Source organism: Dicentrarchus labrax, unplaced genomic scaffold, assembly GCF_905237075.1.
Source record: "Dicentrarchus labrax unplaced genomic scaffold, dlabrax2021, whole genome shotgun sequence".
NCBI lineage: Eukaryota > Metazoa > Chordata > Actinopteri > Moronidae > Dicentrarchus > Dicentrarchus labrax.
In genome coordinates, this window is record NW_026136708.1 from 16,870,730 (window position 1) to 16,890,782 (window position 20,053).

The window sequence follows — 20,053 nt, forward strand, 5'->3', positions numbered from 1 at the left end:
ATGCCCCTTTAAAACCGCCCAGTGACGTCATATATTATTGACAGGGGGAGCAGGCAGCGGGAGAAGGAGGAGAAGAAGAAGAAGAAGGAGAAGGGGTAACGGATGTGCCCAGGGTTGGAGGATGCCCAGGATAATGTCCCCGGGTTTTTCGCTCTCCCACCTGTCCGTATCATGATAAACGCTGTCGGGGCGGTCGCCCGCAGGATGCCGTCCGCGGCCCGGCGGAGCGGATGCTGGATAGCGTGGTGCCAGGCGGCGCTGCTCGGCGCGTCGGCGCTGGTTATCGTGGCCGAACGGACCGCTCGTAAGTGGGCATAGAATTCCCCTCCGCTAGCGGGCTGTTATTTACCCTTAAGCTGGTGCGAGCTGAGAGAAAATGTATGGAAAACAAAAGGGGCAGGGGAGTGTTGCATTTGTGTGGAGTATTTTTCGCTGGCGTGAATGAATGAATGAATGAATGAATGAAAGCACGCTGTTGCTCAGCCATGATGCTTTCCCAGCAGCAGGTTCAGGAGCACAATTCAAACGGTGATGGCTATGGCTCAACCGTTACTGCTGAGTAGGCAAACCACTTTCTTTTCTTTTCATTTAACATTGGCAATGGTCAGCCCAGCTAGGTTGGCCAAACTGGGGCCCCCTAGGACCACCAGGGGTCATGCAGCAGGGGTCACAGAGCCGAAAAATCATTACATTTAATAGTTAAACTCAGAAAAAGGCTGTCCTTGATACCTATGGGAATCACCTTTTGGATTTCTCTTGCAGCCGCCCTTTAAAAACACATTATTACACAGGTTATTACTATAATTATTACAAATGTTTTTATTATTAATACCAATGTATTTGAATGAATGCACATCTGGAGTCTATCAAAACACTGTGCAGCACTCAGGGGTGATGATTCCCTGACTAAGCAGATCAATGGGGCAAGGGCAGGACACAAGAGAGACAAGGTGACTGCATGTGTACAAAGTGTGACTTTGTCTTCAGCAGGTATACCACTCCCAGAAGATAAAAATACTGTGCTGCTGCATGGACTGCACACTGGAGTCACAGAAAAAAAAACATTGGTTACAATGACCAATATAGTAGGAAGCATTGTCTGTCCCTTGACAAGTCATTATTTAATCATTATTTTCACAGTGCAAGAAGTCGTCTGTAACTAAAGAGAAATCATTGCAGGCTGTGTTAAAACCAGGAATCAGGCTGTGGTCTGCTCTTGGTAGAGCTTGTGTCATCTCATTAGAACAGCTTCCTCTTAAGCTTCCTTTAACACAAGGTGCTCTTTAATTTCCCAAGGACTCAGTTGGCCTCTGCAGCTCTCAACAAATCCTCACACACACATGCTGGATTTCATGTGCTGTGTTTTCCTTTAAAAACGGCATGACAAGGCTATATATAAATCAGACTGTGCTTAATGATATGAATCCTCTACTGAAAACAAACCCACTAGACATAGAAACACAACATACTTAAACTAGTGTATCTGCTGTTTGTGCGTGTGTGTGTGTGTATTAGTGTTCTACTGTTTAGGGTTTTACCTTTGGAATGAGGAGACGCAGTGGGCGGGCCTCACTCTCGGCCTCTTTCTACCGGGGACGGCAGTTCAACTGCTCAGCATGAAATGGTACTATGACGACGGGGATGACAGGCGATGCTACCTCTCTGTCATACACATACTGCACTTGGGCATCTTCAAAAGGTAAGATCTTCGCAACTCCAGATATTACATTACAAAAGATTGCATAATTTGCAATTATAGAAAATTCTATTCATATCTGTCTGTCATTGAAACCTTCACCAGGAGGTTACTGTGTATCACATCTCTGGTATCTGTGTCTGTCTCCCTCTTCTGGCAGGTTATGGGACTGCATGAGATCTGTGTTGCGCAGGCAGGACTCAGTGGCTGAGCTTGGAGCTGCTGTCATGCAGCAGGCAGATGTTGCTGCTCTTTGGCTGCTAGAAGCCCTCGTCCTCACGCTGCCACAGAGCCTGCTGCAGGCATATGTTGTAGTTTCCACTGATGTGGGCATCATGTCCCCAGGTACACTGATGTTAGCATGAATTATTGGCTCTACATCATGTTTGTGGCATGTCAGTTGAAGTCTGAATAAGAGATAATGTTTAATATACTTACTTTTTCTTTTTACCTTTAGTGGCCTATTGCTGTGGTCTGTGTGTGCTGTCTATTTCCTGGGCCCTGGTGCTGTACAGCAGAGCCTGCTGTCTGATACGACCGGGCCACCTGGCCATGCCTCCGGCAGCCCTGTTGTGCCAGCTGGTGTGGAGGGCTGGCATGCTGGGTGCAAGGGTGACTTGCCTCATGTTCTTTGCCAGGGTCTTCAACTGGTGGGTCTGTGGAGTAGCAGGTGAGCAGCAAGCTCTGTGGGCACTTTTTTTGTAGCCAACACTTAAGTGTGACACGTTTTGAAAGGAAGAGAAAGGGTGCAATGAAATAATAAACGATTGCAATATAGTAACATAATACACGAATGCAAACAGAGCTCAATGACTAACCCAGGCGGAGATTCTTATGTTCCTCATGACTCATGCTTTATAAATAATACAAATCATCAGATAGATTTTTATTCATTTAAACTTAAGTTAATGAGTGATGTAATTATTCTTGCAGTGATGCAGCATGTCCTCTTGATCTAGTTTTTTCACTTGCTTCTCTGCATCAGTGTGACACATTGCATATGGATCCCCTATTGTGCTTCTATCTCCTGATCTATTTTTACATTGACCTCCAGGTTTCCACTGGCTCACAGCCTCCTTCTGGCTGGTATCACAGCAACCAGACATCTGCACCGGCCCCTGGTGTTGGCGTGCCTTTAATGGCATCATGGGGCTGGTCCACATCTTCCTCTTCCTCAACGTCAAAGACGGACCCTCGCGCTTCCGCATGGCCAGTTTTTATGCAGTAAGACTTCTGATGAAATTGCCGTTTCTCATCTTTGTTTTCACTGTGGTTGATTCTGGTTGATGTTTTCAATATGCTGTTTTGTATTCCATGTACACCACTGCCTCATCGACTTACACACAGGGCAGCTGCACACACACAGATATACACACAGGCACATAGTTTGCATTGTCATCCTCACCTCTGCGTCCTCAGCTCACAGTGACGTAAAGCTATCTGCAGATGACTGATGGTGTGACCTTCTCTCCTCTTTCAGTTCATGCTTGTAGAGAACGCCACTCTGCTGCTGGCCGCCTCTGACTTCCTTAGCGAAGCATCATGGGACAGCATGACCCTTCCCACCACTGTGCTGTGTAGCTTTCTCCTCGGTGAGTCACTCTCTATCTGCGCTCTCTTTTTTAGTTTTTGGAGCAGATTTTGTCTCAGATGTTTTGATGTTCGTTTCTTATAATTAGACTAGTTTCAATGTCTAACAGTTTCTGTGGTATCTGAATAATAAAACCCCAATGGTGAATCAAATGGGTTAAAAGTAATTCTAAGTAGGACAACACTGCTGTCTGTATCACTGTACTATATATATGTGTGCTACTTGTTAAACAATAACAAGTAGCACAAGTAACAAACGTTTGGGATGTAGTCCAAATGTAACAAATATCTTAGATGTCTATATACATATATATGTACACACACACACACACACACACACACACACACACACACAGTAAATAAAAAGTGAGCTGTTGGATAGCAAAGGGTAGGATCATAGTGAGAAGGTCAAATGCTGGTTCCTCTTATGTAGTTACTGTACTTGCCTGTGAAGGTCCATCTCCAACAGCAGAATTAAATTTATGCAAAACCGGGGTGGATGCAATGTGATTTGGACTATACTGTATATAGAATAGCTGTTTTTCTTTAAAATAGTTGACTTTTCTGACTTTTCATTGTAGTGTAGTATTGTACTGTATTGTAGGTCCATATTATATATACTTTAAGGTTGTAGTGATTAATTAAAATTAAGATTAGACCCTAAACAAGACTAATCTAAATAACATGTATCCTCTGATGCCTTTATAAACTAACTATATAACCAAAAAAAAGTCAGTATTCTTCATTGCCAGTGAATTGTAGGAGAAATGTTTCCTGTAACAAGAATACAAAAATGTACAACATGTACTAAAATCCACTTGTTCCTGTTCTCTGCTTCCCAGGCGCTACCTCTCTTGTCCTATACTACCGGTTCCTCCACCCCAAGTCCACAGAGATCTCCCAGGGTGTGAACCACAACCACATGGGCAGCACATGCATAGAACAAGGGGAGTCCTCTTTCTCTCTCAGGGACAAAAGCCTGCCAGCTCCCTCCATTCAAAACCACGGCAGCTTCTCCCTCTCAGGTGTGGCTGGTTCTCTGCTGGAGCACCCAGGAACTTGTGGAATCCAGCCTAACAGCTCCTGCCCTTGCTACCACCACCACTGGCTCCTAATCCGACTGGCTCTGAAAACGGGAGACCTGAGCAAGATCAACAGAGCGTATGGGGCTGGCGGAGCAGCAGCCATACTGGACATGGAGGAGTACAACCAGGAGTTTAAAAGCAACGAGGGCATGACCATCACCGCAGGAGGCAGCTGCGAAGGCGTCTCCACCTCTGAGTCTCAGGGGAAAGGCCTCGCACCACTCTCGGACTGCAAAGACGAGTTCCAGAGCGTAAGCGAGCCCACGTCGACGGAACAACCTGAAGAAGAGGACGACAGTCTGGAGATGGAGAGCCCACTGGAGTCACCCGCATCAGATTTCAAACGCAGCTCACCCGAGGGCAAGTCTGTGTTTGGTGACAGTCCAGAGCCATACTTCTGCCCTACCGAGTCAAGTTCAACCTTATATTTCAGCGCCGATCCTCAGTCTCCCAGCAGTGGCAGTAACCCCCGTTTGGACCGGGACATTGGGGGTCTGGAACAGGGGGTGCGCCTCAACTCAATCCCCAGTGATCCAGCACTTCACAGAGATATACGTGGGCTCATGAGCCGGGTCGGGGCACGCTGTACTTCAACTCCTAAATTGGACTCTGGAGTGCTGGACTCCCCATCTAGTGTCCCCCATCTGACAGGTCCCAGGAGGCAGCTTATAATGTCCCGAAGAGATGAAGATGATAACTTCTAGCTTTCTCGAGACAGAATCAGGGAAAGAGCTACAGCAACTTATCCAACATTAAAGGAGAACACCAGCTTTTTTGGAAGGCTGCTTTTTCCATCTTCTCAGTGCTTTAGGATGAGCAGGCTGGCAGAAATTTCACCTCTATATGTCTATATATTTAACACACTGTGGAGCATAGTATATGCAACAATTTTGGGATAATGCTAAGCTAGTCTGTGCTTTTCTCAAATCATAAGCTATTTTCTAAAAGCACTGCTTTGTCCAAATGCTTGACACACAGAGGTGAAACCTTTTAGCAGTGTTTTCATCAGACACGGAGGAGATCATTAAAGAGCTAATTAGTTACAAAGGCGGTGTACGGAGCTCAGACACACCTTCTACCTGACATAAACATATTTTCAATTCTTTTGGCAGCAATTAAGTTAAGCCTCAAGAATCATACTGTGCAAAAAAGTGAATACTGGTTCTGCCAGATTGTAATTACATATTAAAGACACAGCCATGAGTTATATCAAAAACATAAGAAATATGCAGCTGTTTTATGATCTTGGACAACTGATCATCTCTATATTACATACTGAAACTGCTGTTATTCATGTTAATAATTGCCAGCAGGTATGAGAATAGAGAAATGAGTCTCCGATATAAAGGGGGCAGGAGTGTGGGACCTCGAAATCGTAACCATCTCAGCATAAGCCAGGGCTTTGTTGGCTTCTTAAAAAGCACAAGTATCTTCTGTACCATATGTCTATTGCTGTGATTTTTTGTTATTCCCATAAAAAAAAAAAAATCCCTGATCCCCTCAGAGAATAATATAGTGTATTTTTTGTATAATCATGTCAGCAGGCATTGCTTTGAGCAGGACTAGTGTGTCAGCCTGGCAAAACTCTGTTTGATGTTTTAACTTTATTTACATGTTGACCATGTAATTGCTAAAAATGTTTTTTGAATTTACATTATGTTCGAGGGGGAAAAAAAATAATGTCTCAGGCACTGACTTTAAAAGCTTTCCCATGTCTATTGTGTAACAAAATGAACAAAATATGCTTATGAGGGACTTGTAGTGACTTTTTTATGTGCTCTGCTATTTCTAGGGGACATTTTTTCTCATTACTGTTCTGTAAAAGGGATGAAATCCACAAACAAAGCAGTAAAACGATGCTGGGTCTCCCGTTGCACCCAGCTGACTGCCTATATGAAATTTTGAACTGTGAAGTGTAAGGCCACTGGTGGCTTTAAATAAGCAATAAATAGCCTACATATTGGCGTGACTGGAATACAAGTGTTTGTAATTATTTGATCAATGTTCTTATATTTATGGGTTGTTTTTTACATTTAAAACGTGCACTACTCTGTGATCCCTCAGGTCGAAATGCTCTCCTGTCATGTCAGACTGAGTTTATTGTACAAATGGACTCAAAGAAGGTATTTATGGCACTCGCCCTTTAAGAAGCCGCGCATGCGCAAGTCAGTGAGAAAGTTAACTCCTGAACTTCGTAGTCAGAAAAATTCAGATTTATAAAATAGCAGGGAAAACACCATTGAGTTGACATGGCATTTCGCCGGAGGAACAAGAGTTACCCTTTCTTCAGCCAGGAATTCTTAATTCAAAACCATGCCGACATCGTGTTCAGTTTGGTGATTTTCATTTTGATTGGATTGATGTTTGAGGTGAGATGAACTCAGATTCTCTTTTTCTTCCCCCTCGTCTCTTCTCAGCTGTTTTTAAGATGGCAAAGCCCGCTTGCACATTCAAAGATGTAACTCGGTCGCGAAATTGAATCTCGTTCGGCCGAAATGATCTTTTGCTCTGCAGGGAAATGTTTGTTTTGCCTGCATGTGAGCCTTGGATCACTTGTGATCAGTTTCGCGGATATGGTGGCTGCTTGCTGCTGGTTTTTTTTTTTGTTTTTTTTTACCAAAAAAAAAAGTTTTTAGTGAACAATGAATGTTTCACTGTTCGCAAAGTAGCAACGTATGGTTTTAAACTGAGCCAGAAAGTTCTAGTTGACAACAGCAAGGGTGTAAACTGCAACTTTATACGCTTATCGCTATTATAAAGTTTTTGGTGTCTTGCTCTGCATACTTTTAATTCCAAGAGGAATTCCTCAAACCGGAATACAACTGAGAACTCATATGTTGGCACACACGTTATGTAGCCACTCAAAACCGACATAATGTAACTTATTTATTTCCTAAAGTTCACATTTTACCCTTCATGACAATGTCTTGTTCCAGTTTCCAGTCCGCTTCAACATTTTGATTCCAAGATTTGTTAGTTACCACAAAGAGTCCAGTTAAGACGGGAAGTAAAGCGATTTTGGGATTCAAAATAAAATCGCCGCTCTTGCTTTTGAGTGTATTTCAGCACGCCAACGTCGCTGGGGGGGTTTTATTTTGAAAAACGTAAACGGAAGCGGTTTGACTTCACGTCGGTAGCTTGGCAGTGGAAGTTAACTGCCACGTCTCAATCTTTGAGCCGCTGCTGCTGCTGGCTGCCGTGAGGCTCAGCTGTACTGAACACTGTTTGACCTGTAGGGATTTCACCACAGACTCGCAGTGTCTCAATTAATTAGGTGTCTCATTAGCTAATAGCGTCTCCTACGGGCACACAAACAGGACTCCCCTGCCGCCGCTCAAGCATTTAGCAAAGTTTCAATCCGGAACCCTGCTTGTGATCACACAGCTGGCCGAGTTTAAAAAAAATAAAAAATAAGTAGGGGATTTCCTTCATATTTCTCGATTCTGAGAAAAAAAAAAAAAAAAAAAAGAACAGTGCTATTGTTTTGACTTTTTACCTTTTAAGGTTGACAGGCCACCTGTGGCCTCGGCGCGCAAGGAATGACTGGTGACATGTTGCACTGTGGTGCCCAAACTGGGGCCACGGGACCAACGGGGTCCTTCATCAAGTTCCCACTCAGATGAATTGATTAAGACATATTTAAGGCATTTCTGCCATTTTTGTAGTGTTAAACCCATCAGTCACTATTGTATATTTTTGGGTTTTGGACTAGTCGAGAAAAACAAGCAATTTAAAAAAACCTCTAATTGAGCTCTGGGAAATTACAATGGGCATTTCCCTCTGTGTTCTGATGTTATAGAGACTAAAATATGAATCAGTTATTTGCAAAACAGTAATTCAAAGATTAATCAGCCATCTGCTGCAGCCCTAAATATTTTTGTCTTATAGATACTCAAATGAAACAACCAGCCACAAGCAAAAAAAAAAAAAAAAAGGTCAGGGGAAATACTAGTCTGATGTTTGTCTCTGTTGGAGATGCTTGACATCAAATAATTTGGGACATTCTGTTAGGTCAATACAAGCCTTGTCACGCTAGACACATTTTTCAACAGCATTGCTTGAGGAATTCAGCTTCCAGCAGGCAATTACGATGCCACGGGGGCGTATTGACTGACAGTATAATAAACAACATTATATATTCTGAGATGCTAGGATTTGCTATCCCCCTACACACACACACACACACCTCTGTAACAAACCTCTTGAGGTTACATTCAGACAGGTTCTCTGAAATATGTTGCTAATCACCATCTTGTCTAATTTTCAGGCTACAGCCAAGACGGCCATACTGTTCATTCAGCCTCAGTACAATGTCACCACACTATCACCAGGTACGCGGTGCAGCTGAGGAATTCTTATTAACTGCTGATTTGAATTTGCCGTCTCTGACCCACAGTTCATACATTTCACAGTTTCACTTCTGCTGCTGCTGTTCCTGTAAATTGCATCATTACATTTCTGTCAAGTGAAACTGTGAATACAATGCTCCAGGATGTTTAACACACCTCCTGACTGTCCTGTGTGTGCTTAGAGGGAGAGGTGACGTTTTACCATTACGGATGGAAGGACTGCGCCACCATCCTCTTCTATTTCTTCATCGCCATTATCCTCCATGCAGTGGTGCAGGAGTATCTTCTGGATGTAAGTACCCAGGCACTGGGGCACAGTGAATCAGTCACTGTAATTTTACTGTAGGTCTGACAGTGAGAGACCCTGGCATTTTGTAGCTGTTTAGTCAGCAGCATGTACTGTACTGAAAGGACAAACAAGGAAACACATATTACAAATATCTCCCTGGTCACCAAGAAGAGGCAGCACAGCAATGAGGAAATACTGAAAGGAGAGTAATTCTTTATTTTTGTACTAATTGGAGGGGAAATATGAATTTCCTTGGAAGAACTGTTCAGTTTAACCCAAGTAAATATTCATTCATTATTAATGTATAACTGTAAACTTTGTAATTCCACATTTGTTGAATTGTGCACAAATTAGTAGTGTGAAAAATTCAACAATGGATCTAAGTTCTCTATGATTAGTATCAAATAACCTTTTGGAAATTAATTTTAAAATGTACCCATACATTTAAGTGTTACCAAAATGAGTTATCAGCAATATTATTAGTATTTTTAAGTGCATTTGATATCTCATCAATAATAAGAAAAGTTAATAAAATTATTTGTCCTTGAAAACCGAGAAAACTGAGGGAAAATGTGACATTTTTAGAGCAGGATACCCCTTTGAGAGAAGATGCAGATGAACTAAGAGATTAAAGCATTAAAGCCACTTTTTAGATAATTGCAAAAATGTAAACTTGATTGTTACAGGGGCCACGCGGAGGTCAATGAGTGTCCTTTTACGTGCCTGAGTAGTGGGTGGAATTTGCAACCCACCTGCCCATTTTGGCAGCAGTGAATAAATTAAAGTGTATGAAGATACATACTTATGGTGTTGGCATCCAACTGCACTTTGTGGGGCTTAAAAGGACAAAAATAAAAAAAGAGCAGCGCACTGACTGTTGCAGTCTGACATTGCTTGTTTTCTTAGGATAGAGTTGGAGCCACGAAGAGAGAGTGGCATTTAATCCATCTGAAAGTATGAGCCCTTGTGTCATTGTTTAGAAATAGGCCAGAGAGGAGGAATGGTGTTTTATTTTAGCACCGTCACCACAGTTTACAAAGTGTCTTGAAAGGCATACTTCTTCAGAAGAGGGTTTTCAACAGCAGCCATAAATAGTATCTGCTGTCTTTTCTCGTCCTAGTTATTTGTATTACCGTGACACTTCCTTGTGCATGACAATGACAAGAGTCAACATGCCACCCATTATGACTGGGATCCAGCTGCATTCACATGATCTGTTGTATTGTTCACGTTGCAGAAAGTGAACCGGCGTCTCCACCTCTCCAAGAGCAAGAATACCAAGTTTAATGAGTCGGGTCAACTGTGTGTGTTTCACTTGGTGTCGAGTGTGTGGAGTTTTTACATTCTCATAACAGTAAGTGAGATTTTGTAAAAACTTACAGTATTCAGTGACTATGTCCTACTTCAGGAAATGCCAGATGTATTCTTAAAACTTATCACGCGCTAATAAACAACAGTATAAAGTGTTCGTTTGTCTGATTTCTCCACCCAGGAGGGATATCTCTTACATCCCAGCAGCCTTTGGGAGAACTATCCCCATGTACACCTCAGGTATGACTGATGTCAGTGACATATTTACATAAAAGGTATCCATATATCTGAATACCGGGGTTGCTACTGAAGTTTTTATTCATTAAAAAACCCCTCAGAACTTTCCACAGCCCAACCAATAGTCAAAACAGATCCAGTTTACTATCATAGATATCTATGAAACCAGGAAATTTTCACATTTCAGAAGCAGTTTTAGCAGCTCTAGCTAACCACATCTGCATCCTTTCTATGTGTTGACAGGTATTTTAGTCACAATATTAATAGTATCAAAACTACATTTCGACACAGGGCCCTCTGTAAAAATGCAGGAGCAGTGTTAAGACCCTTACCAGCTCAGTTTATATCGTACTTTAGTGGTGTATATTTCAGAAAAAGTATGAAATTAATCAAAAAACCACAAATTAATTGCCACACCATGAATCTAGAGACTCTGGGTTGCTGGTTTTGGTCGGTCAGTAATCTAGCTTTGAGCCAAAATCTTAACATGCACACTAACCAGCTGTGTTAAACCTGCATTATAAAGTTTATGGCAGCCACCTGATTTAGGAAACTTTCATGTGTATGGGGAAAGGTTCATTTTTCAGGTGATTTAAAAAATAACAAATTTAACACAATAAACAGATACATTTTTGCTGGATTACTTAGCTAGGTCTACACTTTTGCTGTGTTATCCCCCCCCCCGGCCAATCTCCAGCTGTCCTATCCAATAAAGGCATAAAGACGGAGAAATATTTTTTTTAAAAACTGAAAAAATCCAAAACAAGGTTGTTTCATTTTTTGCATAGTCAAATAAATCAAACCAGAAATGTATCACTATGGCAGCGGTGTAAATTGACCGACTATCTCTCTCTCCTTTCTCTCTCTCTGTCTGTATTTCTGCTCCAGGTTTCAGGTGAAGTTTTTCTACCTCACTCAGCTGGCCTACTGGCTTCATGCCTTGCCAGAGCTCTACTTCCAGAAAGTACGCAAGGTCAGTAAGGAGGCCCTGGGAACTGGAGGAGTACTGGAGTGTGACTAGATAAGCTGTGTGTGTGTGTGCGTGTTCGTGTGTATTTGTGTGTCAGCTTGTGTAGGCTCTGCATGTATGTGCATCAGACAAAGAGTGAGAAACAACAAAAGAACTCCAGCAGGCAGATGTATAAACAATGTGTACACACAAAAACCATGCGTACACCTTTTCCAACACGTAAACTGGTATTTATGACTAGTTATGATTTAAGACTGTGCATACTTCAGACCAGGTGTACACACAGTTTAAGAAAGCTATGCGTGAAATGATGAGGTGGACTTCAAATATAAGATCTAACCTTTATAGTAAAACATCGTTGGTTTAGACTCTTTAGACCTATTTTTCAGTGTAAACAACATACATTTGTTACTCAGTCACATTTATTAACATAATTTAAAGTTATGAGTGATGAATTTTTTATTTAGGCTACATGCTCAATCATCTCCCTGTTAATTTGATTCTGAATTGTGAAGCAGTTTAATATGTGCTCTATACATTAATCTTTGATCATCCTTCCTTCCGTGATCAATTAGTGACATTGCGCTAAATGACCACAAATGTACATAATGACAGCTGTTCTCATGCTGTAGGAGAACCTGCTGAAACACAGTCAGTTAAATTGCACTCTTTCTAATGTGCCATCCACAGTGGTGGAGCAGGGACAAGTATTAGATATGCAAACAGATTCCACAATGATTGAGATTTATAAAACACAATCAGGTGTACATGCGGCTTTATAAGTCTGACGAACAAGAATTAATATGCATATTTCTCTTTATGCATACAGAGTGTTACGCATCCGGCCCCTTGAGTTGACAGTAATGGTATCTTTGCAAATAATGGCTGTTTGTTTTTCAGGAGGAGATTTCTCGTCAGCTCCAGTACATCTGCCTGTATCTGCTTCACATTTCAGCAGCCTATTTGTTAAAGTAAGCATCCAGCAGAAGGACCTTTTTTGAAAACCTGCAATTTCAAAGGCTTGTCAAGGAAAAATGCATGAATAGCGAGAAAATACTTGAGAGAGAAAAAAAATAATGAAACTCCCTGAAATTTAACTTTGCAACTCCTTGAATCAGTTCGTGGCCCTGAAATGTTTTTCTCTGCAGCAGCAGATTTCTCTGCACTACTCATCTTCACTGCTACTGGTATTATATAAAGTACTTTAGATGCTTATATGTGGTTATGATCTAGAAATACCGTATATGGTTCTCATGGGACCCTATATGGATGTTCCCCACTGGATTATTTTCTTTTGTTGCCTAATCTATCACCCGCTTCTCGTCTTTCTTGTGCAGTATGACTCGGGTGGGTCTGGTACTCCTCTTTCTCCAGTATGTGTCAGAACTGGGTCTCCACATCGCCAGACTCTTTTACTTCACTGATGAGAACCATCAGAAAATGTAAGTAACCTCAATGGGTTTAATGGTTTTGACATTTTTGTCATTCATCTCAGCATCTCAGCTCTTTTTTATTGACCACATCTTTACTGTGTCTTATGTTTCAGGTTTGACATGTGGGCGGTCAGCTTTGTGTTTACACGGATGGTCACTCTGACCTTGATGTTCCTGGCTGTTGGGTTTGGTTTGGCTCGTGCTGAGAACCAGGGGCTGGACTGGGAGATGGGCAACTTCAACACTGTACTGATAAGGTAATGACCTATGCCCAACATCTGTGGATAAAGATTAATTTTGTGGCACTGCTATTTCTTTTAACAGCTGTTTAACAACTGTAAAGTCGAAAAATACACTTGGCGGCCATAAAAAAGTGTTGACTTTTTAATATTTTATTGTTTTATAACAAAGTATCCAGGAATTTTGACACTGATTGACAGAAAATGACTCTTGAATTTCGAAGTAAAAACACATCTACAAATTGGTTAAATTGGATGCGGGGTGGGTTCGGGGTCAACTTACTAGAAAATATCATGGGTACAGGGGGGTCAAGTGAAAAAGCAGCATGCAGAGTAAGTTGTACAGTAGTTATAACAACTTACAGAAACATTGCATGCAATAGTCCACCTTTTACCTTTTCTTTCCCCTCTCTCCATCACTCTTTCCTGCAAACACACACGTCCTGGAAATGTGGACTTTCTACACAGTGCAGCCAAACACTAGGCTAAAAAAGACAGTATGGACTTACAAATGTAGGCAACAGTTAAAATTCAATGTTCAGATGTGAAGAATGCAGTGTGGAGTTTTTCAATTGCCAATATATATTATAATAAACCCAATGCCGCCCATGTATGTCCCAGTTACATTAGTTACATTTCAAAATCACAATTCTCTGAATGTACATTTTATATTTTATATAATATATTTTGACTTATTTACTCCACCGCCAGGACGGAGGCAATAGAAACTCCTTGTACACAGAAACAGTTGTTGCAAACCGGCCAGCAACAACTGTCTAAACTGTGGTCCCTTGTTGTCCCTGAAAAACCTAAGAAATATACTTCAGACACTCACACACCAGGGCCAAAAAGTAATTTTATTAGTTCGGCATGCATTGACAGGTCCATTTTCCAAAACACACAGTTACACTAATCATCTTGCCTCTGGGCCCCTTCAGGATGACTGTTCTACTGCTGGTATGTTTGACCCAATCTTGGCTACTCTGGAAGTTCATCCGCTTCCAGCTGAGGCGCTGGAGGGAGTTCAGACATGAACAAGCTGTTCGCAAGAAGGCTGCCACAAAACAAGCCCTACGGCCACTGAAGAGAGACTCGCGTGAGTATTTAAACAACACGCTCAAACAACACATTTTCAGGGAATGTGACTTGATTCCTTACTTAAAACGAGTTCCCTTCTTCTTGATTTGTCTCGTCATCCTGACTTCTCATCTCATCTGTCTCTCCTGCTAGTTGGTCACCATGAAAACGGAGTTCTTAAAGCTGAGAACGGAGCCTCTCCTCGGACCAAAAAACTCAAATCCCCATAAGGCAAAACACTGACTGGCCTGAACAGTGGCCTTAGCCCTGGCTAAGGTTTCTCATCAGCACAACAAGGAAGCTGGCGGCCACTGGCCACCAAGCTTCTTGTTGAGTATGTCCTGAGATGTTACAGAGACTCAGTCACTACAGACTTAGGCTTGAATGCTGGAAAATGAAATCCAAGGAAATCCCTCGAGCCCGACAGACATTTACTCATCATATCAGTATTTTTTTATACACCCACGCAGCCTGCTATCCCACCCTAAGGAGCACCATTGTATACAGAAAGATTAAAATGTAAAGTGAGAGCACACGTTACTGTGTGTGTTGAATGAATGTGTTGATGCATATCCTCATACATAAGTACTGTATTGGTCGTAGTGTTGTCTGATGTTGCAGCTGTTTTCAGCTCTTCCCATTGAGCCGGCTTCGCTTGTTTTCTTGTCTGGTCCATTGGAGCAGAAAAATGTGTGAGCTTACTGTATGCTGGCCTTAACATAATCTCTTTACTGTGTCAATGAAGGGATTTTGGCCAATAGAGTGGTCGAGTGGTCACGTGGGCTCCCCCCCAATGATTTATGTCTGTTTAAAATCCTACATTTGTCACTGGTCACTTAACAGATAAGCATCAAGTATGTATGTTGGATATTACTGCATGCCATTCCATGTTTTTTTTCTTTTTCTTTTAATTGTTTTGTTAATTACTTTATTAAATAATGCAATTTTCTGAAGTAAGGTGTGGACTGTGGTATTGTGACTACAGGGATTTTTTTCTGCATTTTCTCAATTTTCATTTAATACACTTTCGTCAACAAAGGCATGCAGAATTACATAGATTTTTTACATCTCAGTGTCCTTTCATAATACAGTAAACAGTGACTTTTCTGAAGGCAATTCTGAATGAGGTGGTGCAGGTGGGCTCAACGAAGGGTGGCACTGAGCATGGTGGGGGCTTTTCTAGCTTAATTTGAACGGCACCATGGTAAATGTGTCCCTGGTTTGACATTCTTTTTGATTTATGTGGCTAAGTTAACATAGTTTTCAAGATAAAATGTATGTATATGTACCAGTCAATTTTATACTTTTTGAAATAGATTTGAAGCCGATTTTAGGGTAAGCCTTGGCAACCGCTTGGTATATGCCCAATATACAAAAGGTATTTTGAGGTCATCCACACCAACACAAAACATTGTATTTGATACACTTTTCCAGAAACTGTCAGATTCTGTCCAATAGATCATATTTTCTGCTGCAGGTCCAATGTTTATTACGTTAAAGGCTTTGATTCATACTACTGTGGTCTGATTTCAGACAATCCAGCCTTCCCTGACATCATGACGATGGCTCTGCTACATCCTCACCTGATAAAGAATAAAGAAAATTGTCTACATTTTTTAAGAAGTTACATCTACTGGAAAAACTGTTTTATTGACAGACTAGAATTCTAAAATAGAGCATATTTTGCTGAATAGCTGATTTCATTCTTACCATTTTGGCCGGCTGGCTGGTTATTGGCCGTCCCCACACCCAGCTTCTGGTGCAAAGAATCCAGTGTCTGAGAAGGGATCTGGCTTGTGTTGGACTCCATGTACGTCAGCACATAGTGGTCAGCATCAGTCAACACAAAACGGTGGCCGAAAACTAAAAAAACACGAGGAGAAAGACACAGTGAGCTGAGCTTTTGGGCTTTATCCATTAATCCCCTACTGGAAAACGGAATTTAACTTAATAGACATTTTTCACAGCAGCCATTTTGACATGAAAATGGTAAACACAAGTGTTATCATTGATAGTAATTAAGGCTCCGTTCCATTTAGTGTAGCAGAGCCTTTCCTGCGATCCAACATGCACAATAGCAGCACCCTGACTCTGTCATTAATAACACCTGTGTTTACCCTACTATGTCATATCAAAATGGCTGCTGAGAAAAAGGTCTGTTATAATGTCTGATACAGTTTAATGTATCTAGTACTGTAGCAACATGAGCTATACATTAACATACCATAATATAACATAACAGAATGATCAGTGCAGGTTTTTAAAGGGACAATGTTACCCTCCACAGTGGCTCCAATAGCAAAGTCTGCAGGTGAGTAGAACACAGGATTTTCCACTGTAGAGCCCGGCTTGGGGATGCGCGTCTTTTCCAAGAACTTGCCACCAATGATGCCAGAGTTGCGAGTGGGCTTTTCAAAAACACTGATCATGTCATTGGACAGGAAGTAGGACAGTATGAAACGTCGGACCTCATCTTCGGGATTCTGGGAGTCCTGGAATGTCAGTAACAGCAAAAGCAAGGAGAGAAATTATCGATGGCTTTGAATTTTGTCTGGTAAATTACACCTTGATCTGTTTTGAATCCAGGGTTAGGGCCTGGGTGACTTGGTGACTTGTAACTACATATAACCAACCACTAGTCCTTCTGAAGGTTTAGTCAAAATTAGCAGCACAAACACATTCTCACACATGCTGACTCACCAGCCTGGCACTGTAGCGCAACACGTTGTGGTCGTTTTCTAGCATCTTTAGCACGTTCTTTTTGGGAGGCTTAGGAATTAAAGACAAACAATTCTGGAGAGAGTCTTCAAGTGAACCAAAACCATTGTAGGGAGGAACCTCCTGTAAACATGGACCAAAAAAAAGATCATAACAAAGCATTACAATGCAGATGATTTTTAGTTTTGCAAAGGAAAAAAGATGGAAAAATACATTTCATTTTCTCACCTTCTTCTTCTCCTGAGTCATGTCACTCTTCTTTGGGAGCTCTATGGGTTTCATCTCCAAGTTAGGGTGGTTCTGCTGGTAGTAATCCTTAGTGAAGCCATCACAGTCGTACAGCAGAAAGCGGCGGCCCAGCAGCGTCATCGTTTGACCTACCTGGAAGTCTTTGGGGGAGTAGTACTCATCCACTTCCTCTGCCGAAACCTCCAGCACACAGCTGGGAAAGGAGCCTGGAAAGAAATAAGGAGAGTACTGTTATGTAGCAGTTAATTCAGAAAATGCTTTTTGCGTGTCTTTAAATATATTCTATAGCACTATAAAGCTAAGAATGACACAAACACAGTGTCATCTCACCAGACTCTGGTTTGATTTTCTTGGGCAGCTTCTGTCTGCGCATCAGGACAGGGAAAGGATCCCGGCCACTGTTGGGTTCGTGGACCTCTCTGATCTCCACAGTGTCGTCCACCAGGAAATACTGGATGGTAACAGGCCTGGTCTCACCGTACAGAGAGTCGGCATCGTCCCACAGGGCAAAGAAATGCAGCACCTGACCATGAAGAGGTTAAAACTGAAACTAGAATTTGTTTGCCAATAATGCAAATATTTATTGACATGACAAGATCACTTTTTCGAAACATTTCAGTGGTTTGGAGCTACATTTATTTTTAGGTTGAGTTTGCAAGTTTGCATGTTTCATAAGGGTTTACGCAACAATTGGCTCAATCTCAAACTGAAGAAACCCGAAAAAGGAAAAAAGATGATTTTAGTTACGCAACCTAGTTGTTGTAACAGACACGACATGCCCACCTTAGTAGTTTTCTTGTGAGTGGTGTTTCTTAATCCATATTCACACTAAAAGTCATTTAATTTTTCTAGGTGCACTCTACTAAATTTAGAGATATATGCAAAAGCCAATATATAACATATATATTCTTATTCTTATCATGTTTTGTTTCCTGAACAGCTTGAATAGGAGATGTTATTGTACTCTGGCTCTGTCCAGATTGATATATTAGGGTTTGTAATGGTTACCCTGTGAGATTAGAATGGAGGGAATTTCCTTTACCTTTCGATCCAAGGTGAGAAACTGGTGCATGCGGTCGAATTCGGAGGGTGTTGTGTAGGAAGGCTTAGGGTTTTTGCGGCGTTTGCTATAGGGATCCACAGGCATCGACTCAGGGTCGCTCAGAAGAATGCCCTCACTTTCCATGAATTCCTTTATATGATGAATGAGAGACAATGAGAGTATATTTACAATGACATATGTGTTTTCTTGTGTCAGACACATAGAGGAAATAATAAAAAGAATACATATCGCACAGGTGAGTGTTGTACCTTTGTAAAACTGTCGCACTGTGTGATGCGGTACTTGACCCCGTACACGTCCAGGTCCATGCCAAGGTTGAGGTCTTTCCATTGGTAATGCTCTCCACGTTCATTCTTGGGCAGACGCTGGCGTTTGATCCGTTTCCCCTGTGGTATCCCAGAATTCTCCACCATGGGCTCAATGATGCACATGCTGTCATCCTCAAGGAAGTAGTAAATGACCACGGGGCGCACACGGTACTGCTCCTCAGGGGAATAGAGGATACCTTCCTTAAAGTATGCATAGTAGCGCAGCACCTACAAGACAAGAGGGTGGAGAAGAAAACACAAACAAGGAGTTCATTTGACAGCAGTCTTCAAACACTGGTCTTACACCTCCTGGTGTTATCGTACCTTCTTGTCAAGGGCCACATGAGCTGGGATGAAGTCTTCTGCTAGGCTGTGGTCATGGGAGCCATAAGTAATGTCTGATGTCTCAAAGGACAAGTCACTGATCTCCTGCTGGGTCAACTGCTCTGATATAAGAGGATCCTGCCCAATGCCCACGGTGGGGCGACGAGGCAGAGCATAGCCACTCTTATATTCCAGAGTCTGGGGACGATGGAAGGCTGACTTCTGCAGAGAAAGATCAGTGAGGAGGGAATCAGTTCGCTTTGGTAAATCAATAAAAGCATAAATAAACTGATGCAAATGCACTACACTCAAGGGCCAATTATGTAACAAAAAACCTTCCTTTAAAGAGAGTTGTACAAGATATGGAGGTGGACAGAATAACAGTAACACCTGTACATGATAATTAAATCCAACACAACCCCAGAATTAAAAGAGAGATAATCATCAAACACATTTTATTAAATATGAATTACAGACTTTAATTGAAGCTATTAAGTTATTATCCCTCTGCTGTGGCATCCTATTACCAGGCCTGAATAACACTCAAAACTGTGACCCAGTTATTAGACATAAGCACTGGAGGAATTCAGGATCAACTTTTGGATTATAGATTATGTATTTTCTTACTTATTTGTCTTAATCAAACCTTAAAGCCTGAGCTAATTGTTGGCTAGTCTTGCCTTTAACTTTATAACTAACATTCTTACCGTTACATCCCGAAAAGTGTATCCTGGTAGAAATGGCAATCCATGACTATTCCAGTTCCAAGGCATTGCTAGTCTCGAATTAGGTTTATCCATTTCCTCACCTCCACAAGATGCTATTATTGTCGCAATTAGTGGATTTAACTGCGGCTTTTGTTTGCGTGTAAAGCTACAGGACGGCTCCGCAAGCGCTAAGTTTATGGTATCCATGGAAACGGCACTACAGCAACAATGTCGAGACAGTTTATAAAAATAAACAAGTGTTCTTGAAAACGACAACCGAAGTTCTAGTTCTGTGGTGAGTTGCCCTCATGCCACAATCAATTCAATTAAGTTGTATCTGAAAATGATTTTCCGTGGCTATACGTTAAATAACTTTATTATAACCGTGTGACTTTTATTTATACACAG

The 20,053-nt window shown here is 41.7% G+C and overlaps 3 protein-coding genes across 3 annotated transcripts; 2 read left to right on the forward strand and 1 right to left on the reverse strand.

Annotated features, from left to right (window-relative positions):
• The first annotated feature begins 45 nt into the window (after positions 1 to 45).
• Positions 46 to 6,351, forward strand: xkr5a (XK related 5a). The gene is made up of 7 exons (XM_051409840.1): positions 46 to 304; positions 1,516 to 1,699; positions 1,857 to 2,041; positions 2,154 to 2,366; positions 2,751 to 2,920; positions 3,177 to 3,288; positions 4,129 to 6,351. The coding sequence occupies exons 1-7, from the start codon at positions 103 to 105 to the stop codon at positions 5,073 to 5,075; spliced, it is 2,013 nt and encodes a 670-aa protein (XP_051265800.1). The 5' UTR covers positions 46 to 102; the 3' UTR covers positions 5,076 to 6,351.
• Positions 6,352 to 6,529: 178 nt separating this feature from the next.
• tram2 (translocation associated membrane protein 2) lies at positions 6,530 to 15,229 on the forward strand. Its single transcript, XM_051409847.1, has 11 exons — positions 6,530 to 6,740; positions 8,639 to 8,702; positions 8,903 to 9,012; positions 10,247 to 10,363; positions 10,502 to 10,560; positions 11,446 to 11,530; positions 12,428 to 12,498; positions 12,865 to 12,969; positions 13,074 to 13,217; positions 14,138 to 14,295; positions 14,430 to 15,229. Exons 1-11 carry the CDS (start codon positions 6,621 to 6,623, stop codon positions 14,504 to 14,506), a joined length of 1,110 nt encoding a protein of 369 aa, XP_051265807.1. The 5' UTR covers positions 6,530 to 6,620; the 3' UTR covers positions 14,507 to 15,229.
• efhc1 (EF-hand domain (C-terminal) containing 1) lies at positions 14,036 to 19,857 on the reverse strand. The gene is made up of 10 exons (XM_051409841.1): positions 19,646 to 19,857; positions 18,939 to 19,160; positions 18,555 to 18,842; positions 18,286 to 18,435; positions 17,574 to 17,766; positions 17,223 to 17,449; positions 16,977 to 17,117; positions 16,555 to 16,768; positions 15,987 to 16,139; positions 14,036 to 15,859 (listed from the first exon to the last, which is right to left on the reverse strand). Exons 1-10 carry the CDS (start codon positions 19,850 to 19,852, stop codon positions 15,831 to 15,833), a joined length of 1,824 nt encoding a protein of 607 aa, XP_051265801.1. The 5' UTR covers positions 19,853 to 19,857; the 3' UTR covers positions 14,036 to 15,830.
• Positions 19,858 to 20,053: the final 196 nt, after the last annotated feature.

Excerpts from the sequence above, each read along its gene's own strand:
- xkr5a (XM_051409840.1), top strand. The coding sequence starts at position 103 with ATGTGCCCAGGGTTGGAGGATGCCCAGGATAATGTCCCCGGGTTTTTC. Across the intron at positions 2,367-2,750 it reads GTGGGTCTGTGGAGTAGCAG|GTTTCCACTGGCTCACAGCC; the intron begins GTGAGCAGCAAG and ends ATTGACCTCCAG. Across the intron at positions 2,921-3,176 it reads GCATGGCCAGTTTTTATGCA|TTCATGCTTGTAGAGAACGC; the intron begins GTAAGACTTCTG and ends CTCCTCTTTCAG.
- tram2 (XM_051409847.1), top strand. The coding sequence starts at position 6,621 with ATGGCATTTCGCCGGAGGAACAAGAGTTACCCTTTCTTCAGCCAGGAA. Across the intron at positions 11,531-12,427 it reads ACTTCCAGAAAGTACGCAAG|GAGGAGATTTCTCGTCAGCT; the intron begins GTCAGTAAGGAG and ends TTTGTTTTTCAG. Across the intron at positions 13,218-14,137 it reads TTCAACACTGTACTGATAAG|GATGACTGTTCTACTGCTGG; the intron begins GTAATGACCTAT and ends GGGCCCCTTCAG.
- efhc1 (XM_051409841.1), bottom strand. The coding sequence starts at position 19,852 with ATGGATACCATAAACTTAGCGCTTGCGGAGCCGTCCTGTAGCTTTACA. Across the intron at positions 19,161-19,645 it reads ACACTTTTCGGGATGTAACG|AAGTCAGCCTTCCATCGTCC; the intron begins GTAAGAATGTTA and ends CTTTCTCTGCAG. Across the intron at positions 18,843-18,938 it reads ATGTGGCCCTTGACAAGAAG|GTGCTGCGCTACTATGCATA; the intron begins GTACGATAACAC and ends CTTGTCTTGTAG.